The following is a 14466-nucleotide window of genomic DNA, read 5'->3' as shown; positions in this document are numbered from 1 at the left end:
TTCGATTAAGAAATTAATGCATAATATAAAGTATTAGATAATCAGAGTTAGGAAGGATTTCAATTTACTGGCCATTGGTTGATGGCTGTTGTTAAATACAAGTCATTCAATACACTGGTGATGAAATATGGACAGGTATGACAGCAAACACTAAATGAATCATTAATTCAACAAAAACTCAGAGACATGGTCTTTGCTTCCAATGAACCTCTAATTGGATGGAGAGACAGACGTGTTACCAGAGTACACTTGCCTATATCAATCATTCACTTATTCAACAGGAATTTACTGTGCCTCTACTCTGTACCAGGCACTGTGCTAGACACTGGGAGGACAATGGTAGACAAGACAGACATACCCTTGCCCTCATGAAAACTCACAGTTTATAAACAAAATAATCATAAGTATTTTTACTGTATTTAATGCAGATAAATAAGGTGATGTGATAGAGAAAACCAGAGGGTCCTCCTGAGCAGGTTGATCAGGGAAGGCCTTCCTGCCGAGGTGGTCTTTACGCTGAACGTTGAAGGATGAGGGAATGCTAGACATAAAAAGAACTGGGTGCTACAGGCTGAAGGTTTGTGTCCCCTCCAAATCTGTATGTTGACATCTGTGTGATGGTATTTGGAGGTGGGGTCTTCGGGATGTCATTAGGTTATGAAGGTAGAGCCCTCATGAATGAGATTAGTGCCATTACAAAAGAGACCCCAGAGCACCCCTTGGCACCTTCTGCCACGTGAGGTCACAGAGAGAAGATCCATCTCTAAACCAGAAATCAGGCCTTGATCAGACACTGAATCTGCTGGTGCCTCCATCTGGGAATCCTCAGTCTCCGGAACTGTGGAAGTTACATGTTTTTTGTTTATTATCGGCCACTCAGTCTCTGATGTTCTCTTATAGCAGCTTGAATGGACTAAGATACTGGGGGAAAAGCAAACACAAACTCTACAAGGCAAGTATAAAGGAAACTGAGTGCAGAAGGGACCCTTCCTGTTTTTCATCGTCCTGGTTCATATGGCCCTCCCAGCTGCGTTCTCTGTCCAGCACATGTTAAAACTCTTGGCATAAGGTTGGCAAATAGAAAGTGATCAACACATGTTGATTTACCTCTCCCTTTCCCTTTTCCTCTTTTTCTGCTGCATTTATAATCTATTTATCTTGTTTTTCTTTCTGTTATCTGCTTCTGGTTCTGCCTACTTCTATTATTTGGTTGTTCTTACTTTTCCAAATTTAACCACATAGATAAATATATCATGCAGCATGTGATACCTTCTACATTCTTGAAAGTAGGAACTAAATAATTACTCAAAAATGGAATACAGGCAAAACATACCATAAAAATGCTTAATATACACTGATCAGCTAGATATTTGGTTATCTGTATTTATTATATCTGGAAGTTGAAAATATGCAGTGTGGACCTTTAATTTGGGTACAGTAACTTGAGAAGAGAGGATAATGCAGAAAGTAACAGCTTCTCCTTGCTTTAGGATGGCTAAAATTTGGGAAAAGATCTAGAATCTCTATTTTAGAAAAAGTACTGAAATTACCAGTGAAATTTCTTCACCTCAGGAGGAAAAAGCCAAATGGAAGAAAACTACAAAAGGGTGAGAGTTATCTCAGAAATAAATATGAAACTGAAAGCTGAGCTCCAATCTTACCCCTATTTAGATTGGCTTCTCTAGCTAATTAAGAAGCTTAAATAGGCAATGCAAAGCCACTACAGTGCTTTTAAGGACCATAAGAGTAAAAAGATAACTCTTAAGGCTGTGAGGGACCTGGGGACAAGGGAAATCAATAAACGGACAGTTTTTACAGTAATGCAGGACTGAATTGAGGGCCTGAGGAGTAGAGGAGATACAGCTAGATGAACACATATAGGCTTTGGTGATGGCTTCGAAGGGGAAGGCAGTGCAGAGAAAGAAGGAAAAAGAAATCAGGACACCTCCCAAATTTCTTCCTTGAGTGAACTGGTAGATAGCGGTGCCAGCTGAGATCAAGATCAGGAATACAGGAGCAGAAGCAAATTTGAGGGAGAAACATTCAATTTAATTTTGGATTTATTAAACTTAAGGTGGGGCAATTTGAAGATTTGTTTTCTCTACTAGGATTATTATGAAATTTATGACCAAAGCCATCTTTCCCTTACCTCACCTGTGCCATCTCTATATTAAGCAATTTTAGGACTTTCTTATTTTGTAGTAAAATTACTCAGTTTATGAATTATCATGATCTAACAGGATTTTGGATGTTGAACTGTGATTACATGAAATTTAAATACAAAGCATATATGTATTTAGTGTGTCCCTAAGTGTTGGTTTTCTTGCATTGTATATTACTGCAATATTGTAGACATAAAAGAAAAGAGTATTGCTCTGCTTAGCTTATCTGCTATACTTTGGAAGGGAAAAGCTACAATAATACTTATTTTATAAGCAAAAGAGAAGAAGTAATGAAAACGAATATGTATTTACTTAAATTTTCTTCCCTAGATATCCAGCTGTATCCCTGTCTTGTGGGGCAGGCTTGGACCTCCACTCGCGAGAGTGCACACCATGCTTATTTTTGCTCAAGCTTTTCCCTTTGCCTGGAAGCCTTCTGCTTTTGACTTTAAAAGAATCACGCAATTATTAATATGCAGTTCAACTTTAAACTATTTCACATTACTTTTTATCTAATTGGAAGTGATTGCTTATCTCCCAGTTTCTTAGAGTATTATATTCTCTTTTATGTACCTGCCATGTGGTCATATTATGGTCAAATTTTATATAGTATGTTCCCTAATCACTTCATCTGTGTTAAATTTATCTGGCTAGGCTCTGAATTATTTGGGGACTATGCACACATTTTATATTTCTTTTCTCTCTCTCACAGTGTTTAGCACAGTGCTGAATATGTGGTTGGTGTTTAATCAATGGAACCAACTGATGCTTTGAAATGCAGATTTGTAAAAGAGTTTTGCCTGTCTAGATTTTTGAGAAGCAGGTACAGTAACTTCTAGATGTACTCATACCAATTATGTTTCTAATGAAGATAAAACAGTGATAACCAAGTTAGCTGAAGAGTTGATGAGACAATACAGAGGTGACATAAATGTGATTGAATTCTTGTCCGACTACATGATAAGGATGAATATCTAATTCATTCTGAAATATAGGAATAAAGCTTCACTAGATGCCAAAAAGCTAAATTTCAAAGTTATCTTCCCTTTTTTTTCCATAATAGTTTCCTATAAAGGTTGTAACCCAAATACAAAAAACATTAAAAAAAAATTGGCTCTGAATCTGATCAGGAATTTTACTGAGATTTGCAGAATAAAAAAAATATTCATTTAGCCTTTTCTAATAACTCACAATAAAAGTCTGGGATAGCCAAAAGAAGAATATCATGAAAATTATATAATGCATTTACTGGCCAGGCCTAGCTGGGGGAGCAGATTATTCCTTCTGTATACTGGAACTTTTGGAGCTATGTCAATTTTCTTAGGCCATAAGGGTGTCATTTATTTTTGATTTATTAAATGCAACCCTCATCATTTGAAAGACTAGAAAGACTCACATTTTAGGGAAAAAAATTGAACTTATCAAGAAAGAGCTGATCAGTAAAAAAAAAAAAATATGTAGTAATTCCAAAAAATCCAAACCACACTGGCAATTACCAATAACCTTGAAATACCTCCACTGTAATCTCCTTTGGGGCCACAGGCCACTTGTGTTCATATTTTTCTTTCACAGTTTGCTCCGTGTTAGCAGTTGGATTTGAATTCTCAATACGCATTCCATGGCTTGGCTTACCCACCAGATTTTGAACAGATTTTACCATAGTCTTTAAATCCTCTGGGTAAGGAGTTGGATATCGTTTTAGGTTTATTTCAACCTAGAAGTTTATAAAAAGAAATTGAACGTAAAAATACCTTCAGCAAGCATATTCACAAAACGACTCCATTTTATGTGCAGTAGTATATAACCAAATGCAATATAGTGAGTGTTGAGCTGGCTGAGAAACTGCTGCGGAGGAGAATGTGTAGGGTTCTTTTCACATTCAGCCTCGTGGGACATCTCCCCACCCCTGCCCACACTTCTAGATTAAAGAAAGTTTGGATTATATCCTTTCTTTAGACCTACTGCATAAATGGTTGAAACAGCAGTAGGTCAAACACTTAAATGAGTGGTACTGAAAGATTTAATCAAGTTACTTACTATCGGCTGCCTTTATACGTTAGAGACTGTTCCCTTCCTTATCTGATTTATGTCATTATTTTGATGTTAAAAATATCTTTGGAGTAGCAATGCAGGAGAGTGGAGGACACTCCAAAAGATTTATAAGTAGACTCTTCAAGTATTGGAGAAATGAGGGGTTGACAGTATCTGTTACCAAATATCTATCAGCTATGTAAGTTAGCATGGTACATGGAAAGGTAGGGTACCGAAGTCTTGTTAAAACCTAAAAAATTATGTTTCAGGGTGGCTTTTACATTAAGATTTTATCCTAATAAAGTAACATGGTTATGATAAAGAGAAATAAAAAATTGAAACCCTTTTTTAAAGATATTCTAGGGTAAGCATGTAAACTTTGTCTTATGCTTATCCAGATATTTATTTCTATTCTTGAAGTCATCTTTGGGTTATCAATCTGACTTTAGGGAACGTATATATTAATGATTCTTCACATTTAATTTAGAGAGATAAAACAGACATTCCATGTAGAATATCCTACCATCAGAAAACTTTTAATATAACATGGAATTGGTATTAAATTATCCATACCGATTAAGAGGGAATGGGAGGAAAAACAAGAGGCAGATTTACTTAGCCTGATTTATTCCATGCCTTTTTGCATCTGAGGAGAACCAACTGTGCAACCTGAAATGGTTTATGTGAGTGTGGTGAGGATGCGCCTGTGGCAAGTGTGTGTGAGGATGGGTGGCGGGAGGGGAGAAGGTGGAGGAGAAGCTGAAGGAGTAGGAGTGAGAAAGGGACAGAAAAGGAGAAAGAGGGCAGGGCACACACATACCCACCCCACCACCCCCACGTAACTCATGGCATGTAAGAAGCTGATGGTGGTATAGATCTGAGGATTGTAAATACGAATTCAAGCACTTAGGCTCATCTGCAGTTAGCAAATCCACCAACTTTGCTAATCTAGTATTTCTTCCTTGTGGCTCATTTTCCACAGCAAATATACAGGCAGTAGATTCCACTAGATAATGTCTAACATTCCTTTCAGTACTAAAAACACAAAATTGTTTTTCCAATACGTTTTTGGAAAGCTGATGGAAACCAGGTAATTTTGTTAGCTATATTGTTTAAATGTAATTTAATCTTTTAAATTCCCAAACAAATAAGGATGAAGTTGATACATATGGAAATAAAGCCATAAAAATATAGCCCAAGAAAAAAAATTATAAATTGTTAGAATGTTATATCAATATATTTCAAGGCACTTAATTTATAATGCATTCTTAAATAAATATAAAAAGAATGATATCCATGCTAAATAAAGTCCACTGGGATCCATGCATTCTTGGATCTGTTCAAATTGGTATTAAAAATGTTAGTCACAAATGAAACATAAGTTTTAAATTAAATTGTTGAACTTTTAAAAAAGTACTTGCTATCAAAGAGCTAAAAGTCCAAAAATTACATTTAAAAAATATAAATTATAGAATGGCATGGTTATTATGCCAATTAAGAATATTTTTAAATTTTTAATAATGGTATATGAATTAAAAATAATTTTTTCCAATAGGGTGTTGAATTACAACTCTATGCACCTTAAAAATCCTCAATGATAAAATTACATTTCTAAATTTAATCAAAGGCAAAAAAAAGGTGTTCTTCCTTAACTGACTTAAATAATTCATTGAATACTGCAATCCATTTTTTGTAGATGTTATATGTCATCTCTTACAATTAGATAAGTATTTACTAATGGCCATGGTTATATTTTCCTGCTATTTATAAGCAAGTTAATGTGATATTTTGGTCACATCAATAGAATATGTTTGAGTATTTTATCTCTAAAAATATTTAAATCTAGAAACAGAAGCAGATTTGCCATGAAGCTAATGAAGCTTATGCTTTAGGGACTGTCCTCTCCATGGGCTCTTTCTAAAGCCTCCTGAGAGGCACTGTTTATGTAATTACATGGTTATTTTATATATTTTTTCCTTAAAGAGGCCCCTCTCCAAACTCTGGAGGCTCAGGTCTCATAAAACTTGGGTTTGTTCCACCTAGACGTTAAGCTCCTTGTTTCCCATTTACCGCAGAACTTACTTGACTTGGACTCAGAAGACCTAAATTTAAGTCACAGATTTATCCCCCAAATTTATCAACCACTGATCTTTCTGTCCAGTTTCTACTCACGTAAAATGGGAAGGATAAAGTCATGGGTTAATCTAGAACTAAAATGAGGTAAGAAGTGTGAAAGTCATTTGAAAATTTATAAATTCTATGCAGGGATTAGATACTATTTCTAATAACAACTTCTACTTACAGATTTTTAAAATCTGGACTCTTTTGGCAATCTAAATTCTACCAAATATATATATACACACACATATATATATATATGTGTGTGTATATATATATATGTATGTCTAACCATAATACCTGTAACTGTTGGGATTATTTTTCAAATTGTATGCAGCAGCAACTGTTTGTTATTCAGTATCTGCCATGTGCCAGGCATCTTGTGAAATGTTTTATAGGGATATTTATTATTAGTTATTTATATAACAAATAATATTTATTTTATTAATTACATATATTTAAATGTAAACAAAAATGATTATAATTAATAATGTTAATTTATAATTAATTATAATTAAATTTCATTTCAGTTTCACAACCCATTATAGCATTTGTTCCCATTTTCCAGGAAGAAAACAGGGGCTGAAACAGTGTAAATTACTTGCCCTAGTCATATAGCTATAGGTGGCAAAGCCCAGATTCATGCCGCTCTTTGACTTCAAACCTTTTGTTATTGTAGTGTCACTTAGTTCAGAACTATTCTCTGGTTTAGGTGCAGCACCTATTTGCACAATCTTGTGGAAGAAATCGTGTAAGTCTAAAATGTGAATTTTATTGACTTAAATGAAAAGATAGTTTTAATTTTTTAAAGCACAAAGCTAACACATATTTTATAATTTCTTTTTAAATGCAGCTATAATACTTTATCATTTATTATGTTGGTAACAAATATGTAAAACTGTATTTGATAGACATCTACAAATTGTTTTGCCTTCTTACTTTCCAACTCATGTGTGCAGTGATTCAGAAATGAGCAAACATGATCATAAACACATTTATATTAATAGTTCAGTAATGCCCAAATACAAAAGCAGTTTCTCTACATTTTTAAATATATAGGCTAGAAATGTGGGCTGAAAAATATGTAAATTAATTTAGTACACAGGGAGGTGGGAAAAATGTCAAAATGTTTTCTGTGTCACTCACCATAAAGTATTTGCTCATTTTACATATACACTTTATTAAAATGAAAGATTTTTACCAAAATGTTATTTATTTTAATTTTGGAAAATAGAAATGTACCACAACATTCTATGTATTTCAGATCTAAATAAAGTGCAGTAAATGCAAATAGCAGTTGCAAGATGTTGGAGACCCACAAAAACTTAGCCATGAAGAGAATTAATAGCTGGGCATTTAGAAATAATATCTCAAATTCACACAAAATTGTGGTTTTCTTATATAATGATTAAATATTCATTTGATGTGATTATCAATTCCAGTAAGAGAAATAATAGTTAAATGCTTTGACTTGATTGTTAAATATCTTCTTCTAGAAATTAATTGGAACATTTTACAAAGAAAGGAAACCTGTGGTAGTTTTAGTTAGGATTCTCAGCTTGCCTTATATTGTACTAAGAATATAAGACAGAATAAGAATCTAGTCCATTACATGTGGATGATAAGGTTTACAAAAATACAGTGTTCTTTCACATCCCATTGAGACTTTTTCTTTCATTAAACTCTTAAACACCCAACCCACTGATATAAGAAAGCCCTATTTGCCACAACTCCCAAACCAATCTTCTCTTATAGGAATTCTCATCATCTGTACCTTCAAATTAAAGGGAAATTAATGCTTTTCAAAAGATGTTTATCTTTGTACTCAAAGTCCATTCTCAGCAAATCTCAATTCAAATCTCATGCTATTTTAACAATCAAGTTTTAGTTATTTAATCTGCTTCAGAATTGATATTACAAAAAAAAAAGGTGTGTATGTGTGGGGACAATTTAGATAGTATCAACAGTGTCATCAACATTCTGCCGACTATTGGTATCCCCCAAAAATTAAAGAAAAAATCTTTACAAAATAAAAGCATAAATAAAAATGAAGCACCCAACTCAAAAAACATGCCAGATATCCCACCCTTAAGCACCTCATGTTAATGTTTCCTCCCCTCTGACTCAGTTCTCCCCACCCCATTACCAATGTCAAGGCACAAAAAATTATTCGGGATCAAACATTGGCAATTGGAAGGTTTTATATGGTCAACACTTCTTACCCCAAATCATGCAGAACATACCCCATAAACCAGTTTCAAGGTTGCCTCTACATGGGGGATTCTCCTACCTCAAACACCTAGGCCTACCTGTCTGCCACTTAGAGAGGGAAGAGTGGTGGGCTGTGCTGCAGCTGGCAATGGAGTGCACATGCTCCTGTCCTGCTGGAGGCCACTTACACAACCCCATGCCAGCGGGGGGTCATTCGGGGGGACGGGCATATCTGGGATCTGCTGATCACACCTGGCCCATGGTGTGCAGCAATCGCCAGACAGTCTGGCAGGTTGGAGAGTAATCCCACGCTGGCCCCTTTCCCAGGGGGCTTGGCAGGAGTGATCCTGTGGGAGAAGGAATCTCCATTTTCTGGGAGAAAGAGGAGCACTGTAGCAATACTTTCATTTTATCATTTTTCTATTCCTGTGTTTGTTTGTTTTTTCACTCTGGGTAATGCATTTTAAACAACCATAAGAAAAGTAGTTTTTAACTCTTTGTAATAAAATAGTACCAATATCATATGAAGCTAAATTTTTCACACTCTGCAGCATTCATACTATACTATACACACTCTAAGTAGGGCATTATACTCTAGTCCATTTGGAAGTTGATGGCATAGGTCAGTGGTTCCTTTTTAAATTTTACATAAATTAAAGGTCAAATGGTGCTAAGTTTAATGTACATGTAATGAACCAGAAAGTGTTAATTTAGTGTAAGATTCCAGTATATTCCATTCATCATACTTCCATGATGATTTATTTAGAAGTTTGTTTGTGTTCTAATTTGTCCAATAGCCCATGGCACTGGAAATATTCAAATTAGTCAAAGCCAAGCAGTCTGAGATTTTGAAACACTTACTGTTTCACCAAGATAGAAATAACCAAATATAAATAAACATAAATAAAATACTCTCTAAAGTATAATGAACCTACTCTCATGATAAACATACCTTATCACATAACACACAAACAGGGCTTCTAAATAACTGTTTGCATTTACTATATTTTATGTTTTCCTTGACACACATACCAGAGTACATCAAATACACTCTTTTTTTCTTGGATCCCTTGAATATATCTTTTTAGGAAGAAGTATGTAGTTTTTGGTATTTAATGAAGTAAAAGAATGAATCAGAGGTCCAGTATAGAATGCATCATCCATTGTTTCTGGATTTAACATACAAAATCCTTAAAAGAAGAACTGAAATGTTCTAAAGGTCTTTGTTTATTTTTAGTTTAGCATTATGTTTTCTAGGAATTCATAAGTTTAAAAAATGTCTCTTTGGTTATTAGATAGCACTATCCAAGTATTCAGAAACATTATTTCTTTTTTAAACCCAAATCTTTAACAAAACTGTCATTTTTATTTGGGCTCTCCACAATGATATAGGAAGGACTTGTCCATTACCTTCCTGTGTAATTCTCTTAATATTCTAGAGTATGCTGGTTTAAGGAAAAAGTTTAGAAAATGGGAATGAGGGGACAGAAAAGAAGAACACATCACACAATCTAGATCTATTAATAGGAGCATATACAATTATTTAGGACATAATTCACTAAGAGTGAGAGCTGTTAGTACCCATGATGGAAAAAGTGCACAAATAATACCACAACAATTAGTGAGAGATTCAAGATGTTGCCATGATGATAACAAGAAGATCTGATGTTGATAGAATCCATGTCAATTCTGATATTTTCAAATTTAAATAATGGAGAAATACAGATTTTAAAATTCAACCTTGTTAGATTAGTTTCAATAAAAGATTTTTAAAAGTATGTTTTCTTGTGAAAAATTGAAGTTTTTTTTCCTTAAGCAACATCACCTGCACTCACCTCCTTTAAAACTTTTATTCACATTTAAGAAAACTCACACATTCTACTCTTATACCCCAGGGACATAAAATCCCTCAGAGATTTTAATGCCAATGTAATATTAATCCATTGCTTCTCCCAAAAATGTGTATTTTGGCTTCACACAATCTGAATAATGCCTTGCTCGGTGATTAAGAGAAAACCATTTCAGTGTTTCAAAGATGTACTGAGATGCTTAGGCAAAGCCTATCACCCAGATTTATTTGTTTTGCTTTTTCTCACCTTGAATCTCTTTCCTGTTGTTATTCCACAAGATGGGGTGGCATATCAAATTTGTTCAGTCAGAACTGGGAATTAGTCTCATTCTGAAGCACACCAATGCTTCCAAAATTACTATCCTACTATAATGAAAGGTGCCACCATAAGACTTGAAGATGTATCTGACCTTCTAGCAGAGGTCATGCAATTTGTCCCAAAGTCTATTTGAACATAGCAGTGGATAAACAAAATGCATACTTTTTATTTTTAAAATATTTTAAAAGGTTCACCTTAACTTTCCCAGCATTTTCATCATCTTCCTTTTTTTCTTCAAATTCAAAGGCAACAGTCATACGTTGTTGTCTCTGCTCTTCCCACAGAGTAGGGTTAAAGCTGTCACTGTCCGACTGGAAATCTACAGTTAGATTCCAAAGTATTATTGTTTTTTTTTTAACATAAAGTGTTGTTAGCAAAAAATGGCAAAAAGCACTACCAAAAAATACAAAAAATAAGAAAAGAAAGAGGAAAAGTAAAGAAATAAGTAAATAAAGAGAAAAAGAAAGAAGGAAAGAGAAAAGAAGGGATACAATTCCCTTGTTTTTGTTAAATGGTCTTTTAACATCTTAACTCAAATTCAGCTTTCCTAAGTATGCATTAATTATTACTGGGATTGGGGAGTTGTCCAGGGTAGGGAATGGGCTCTCCAGAGAGTAACACTAACAGTAGAGAAAGCTGGACTAAGCATTTTAAAACATTATCTCTTTTTATCTTCACAACAGCACAATGGTGGTTCTACTGTCATCCTCAGTTTAAATGAGAAAACTGTAGCTGAGTTTTAAGAGATTTGCTCAGTCATGCATTTTCTTTGTGGCCAATGCAGGATTCTATTCCCTGTCTGTGTGATTAGAGTTCATATTTGTAACCACTAAACTCTATTAGAATTTTATAAAAGGTACTACATAACATTGGTTTTTCAATAAAGTGTCTAAGATTGCAGTCTTTTTTTTTTTTTTCGCTGTGCATATCTAGGGCAGTGAAATAGAGGGAAATTTGTTTCTAGAGTTAAACAGGTGTGGAAAATCTGGTTTTTAACATTAAAGTCCAAATTAGTCTGAGTGTGCCTCAAATTCACAGGGAAAGAAAGGGCTTATAAATCTTTGATTTCCATCAAAATGTAGACTAATGGTAATTTGTTCTTTGTAATACTTTTGTGAAGATCTCATGAAAATGTAATAAAAGTACTTAGTCTAAATTATTTCTCAAAGTATGACTTTTGTCATATATTTCCTTGTTTGCTGCACAGGATCCTGAAAATTAATTTGTTACATTTCTGCCTTTAACCAATGGGTGACTTAAAGTTCACGAAAAGTTTTCTATTGCCAAGTCTTCTTTCCTCAAAGGGAAACAAAACAAAACTAGGCTAATTCCTTAACATCACACTTAGTACCTAACTAAATCTACCTAACTCCCTGGAACAAATTAGGGATTTAGTCCATAAACCTGGATTTCAGAAATTACCAGCTAATATGAGACTCTTCTCATTTCCCCTACATCTATTTGAATTGAAATATTTTGGTAATCTAGGAAAATTGAAATGAAAATGTAAGTAAAGTTGCATAAATAAAACATAATTTTTACTTAGTACTTTCTTTACACCCTATGTAAACATGATGGCTTTTCTTTAACAAACCTGAAAGATCGATGTTATTGAAGTTTCAAAAATACATACAAAAACAATCCTCTGTTTTCCTACTTCTGAAAGTCAAAATTGGGATAAAAATATCCTAAAATATTCTGAAATGACTCATTGACATTTGTAAATCAAAGACTAAAGACATTTATTATATCTATCCCTGAAAATAAGAAACACAGAAACAAATAATTCCTCTAAAAGTTGGCTTATTCAAGTGAACTGGGTGGATTAAATCATGGGTGGTTTAAGTCGGTTTACTCTTCTTAGAACTACTGTTATTTGGAATTACTGTTACCTGTGCTGGCTTGAACTAAGGCACTTATATGGAGTTCTTCCAAATGGTGAAGGACTAACCTTTAAAAATGTTATGAATAACATGATCAAAGGATAGAAGATTTAATTATTGAAAAAGTGTGTGGTTTTTCAACAAAGTATTTTCATCATAGTTGCTGACATTATTTAGGGAAACTCAAAAAAGACTGGTCATTACTTGAAAGTCATCTCTTCCTAGTTTACTCTTAACATGAAATAATTTAGGGCTTGAGATCACTGGACTAAATGTTTAAATTGTATTCAGAAATTAGGGAACACAGGAAATAAATCAGCTTGTTGAACTTTCCTTAGTATATAATTCCTTTTAGCTCATTTCAATTAGCTGGGTACCATATTTGGTTAACTAATCCTGTGTCATGCATTCTACCAAGAGAAGTTGCTCCTAAAACAACATTATTTTTATATGAGATAAAAAGAAGAAGAGTTATGTTTTAGGAATACTTAATATATTACAATGTGGAAGAGAAGATTCATGCTTAGGGTTAAACCCCAGATGATTTATGTGTGTCATGTAATTATCTTTACAGCTTGACCATGTGCCAGTATTCCCGGCCAGAGATCAGAATAAAATTAATCACTTTTATTCACAATCATTTAAGTACAGAGAAATTTTTACTGACAATTTACCTTCATCACCACGAGGTTGCTGGGGAAACATGTAATTAGTCAATACTCTTTGCTTTGTTTCTGGATGGGCTTCAGTTTGTAAAGGGATAAGGGCTTTGGACTGGAAGTAAAGAATACATTAATTAGATTAGATGGTCAATAGTCTGGACTCAACTGAATGAACAATTAAAAGAAGAACAAAAACAAAGGTAATAAAACAAGAAAGTATAACATAAAACAAGACTATTTCTGAGGAATAGTTTCAAAATGTAAGTTCTTCAAAATGAGATTTTCTTTTTATCTAGTATACTTCTTTACAAAACCTATTCATCTTCACTAAGCAATGTCTGTTTTAATCCTTAAGTGACCAAGGTGTGTTAAATTGTTTCAGCTGTGTAAGCTTTTGGTATGGTTCTACATGTCCTTTCATTTTCATGAACTGTTGCTCTAAAAACACAAATGGAATTTGCTATCAAATTCATGCTCTGCAAGATCAACTATGAATTTAATTAGGTTAAAACATAAGCATTATTTTTAAGAGATATTTTCATAACAAAAGACAGGTCCAATCTAGATAAGCAACTGTACTTGTATTGATATATCACAATGTATTTACCTATGGAAGATAATATTTCATTTTCTATTATTAATTTCATTTCAGAAACACTATTTTTGATAACATATTGATGCCTTGAAAATCTATAGTTCATTGATAATATTTGAATGGCAATTTAATTTTTAACTGCATAGAAGAAAGCAAGTGCCATAATGACTGTTGTAACACAAATATTATTATTATAGCTACATTTTACATTCTATAGAGGTTTATTTAAATTTTTCACAAAAGTAGCCCAATACCAAGAAGTCTGAACAATTCATTAACCAGTAGTTCTGCTTTTATGCTCAGAAAACAATGATAACAAACTAAATTCAAGACTATTTGTTCTCATATGGCTATATCCATTCTTTGGGATAACATTTAAAAATTTTAGGATTACAAGAAAAAAAGTAAAAGAGAACCACTAAACTATGTCAAAATTGTCTATAACCAGTTTTATGGTGAAAATCAGATGTCTTCAACTGCTTCTTGTAATCTTTTGGTTATTAAAATTCATTAACACTCAATTACTGATTCAATTATAATCTGTTTTCATGAGAAAAAGGAATAATATAAAAACACTTTTACAGAAAATACTGCTAATAGTTGCAAATGTCATCTGCAAATTTCCTGAATAAAGTT

The 14466-nt window shown here is 33.5% G+C and overlaps 1 protein-coding gene across 4 annotated transcripts in view; it reads right to left on the bottom strand.

The window, feature by feature from the left end:
- LRRC7 (leucine rich repeat containing 7) overlaps positions 1 to 14466 on the bottom strand; it is a 496164-nt gene that overhangs the window by 95929 nt on the left and 385769 nt on the right. For all 4 annotated transcript variants that reach the window (XM_036890160.2, XM_057500317.1, XM_036890162.2 and 1 more), the window contains exons 15-18: positions 13248 to 13347; positions 10885 to 11009; positions 8621 to 8869; positions 3676 to 3876 (exon numbers count right to left, since the gene is read on the bottom strand). In XM_036890160.2, the coding sequence (XP_036746055.1) occupies positions 3676 to 3876; positions 8621 to 8869; positions 10885 to 11009; positions 13248 to 13347 (675 nt within the window). The remainder of the gene's footprint in view (positions 1 to 3675; positions 3877 to 8620; positions 8870 to 10884; positions 11010 to 13247; positions 13348 to 14466) is intronic.

Source organism: Manis pentadactyla, chromosome 4, assembly GCF_030020395.1.
Source record: "Manis pentadactyla isolate mManPen7 chromosome 4, mManPen7.hap1, whole genome shotgun sequence".
Taxonomy (NCBI): Eukaryota; Metazoa; Chordata; class Mammalia; order Pholidota; family Manidae; genus Manis; species Manis pentadactyla.
The sequence above is the reverse complement of the archived record's forward strand: the minus strand, read 5'-3'. Positions and strand labels throughout refer to the sequence as shown.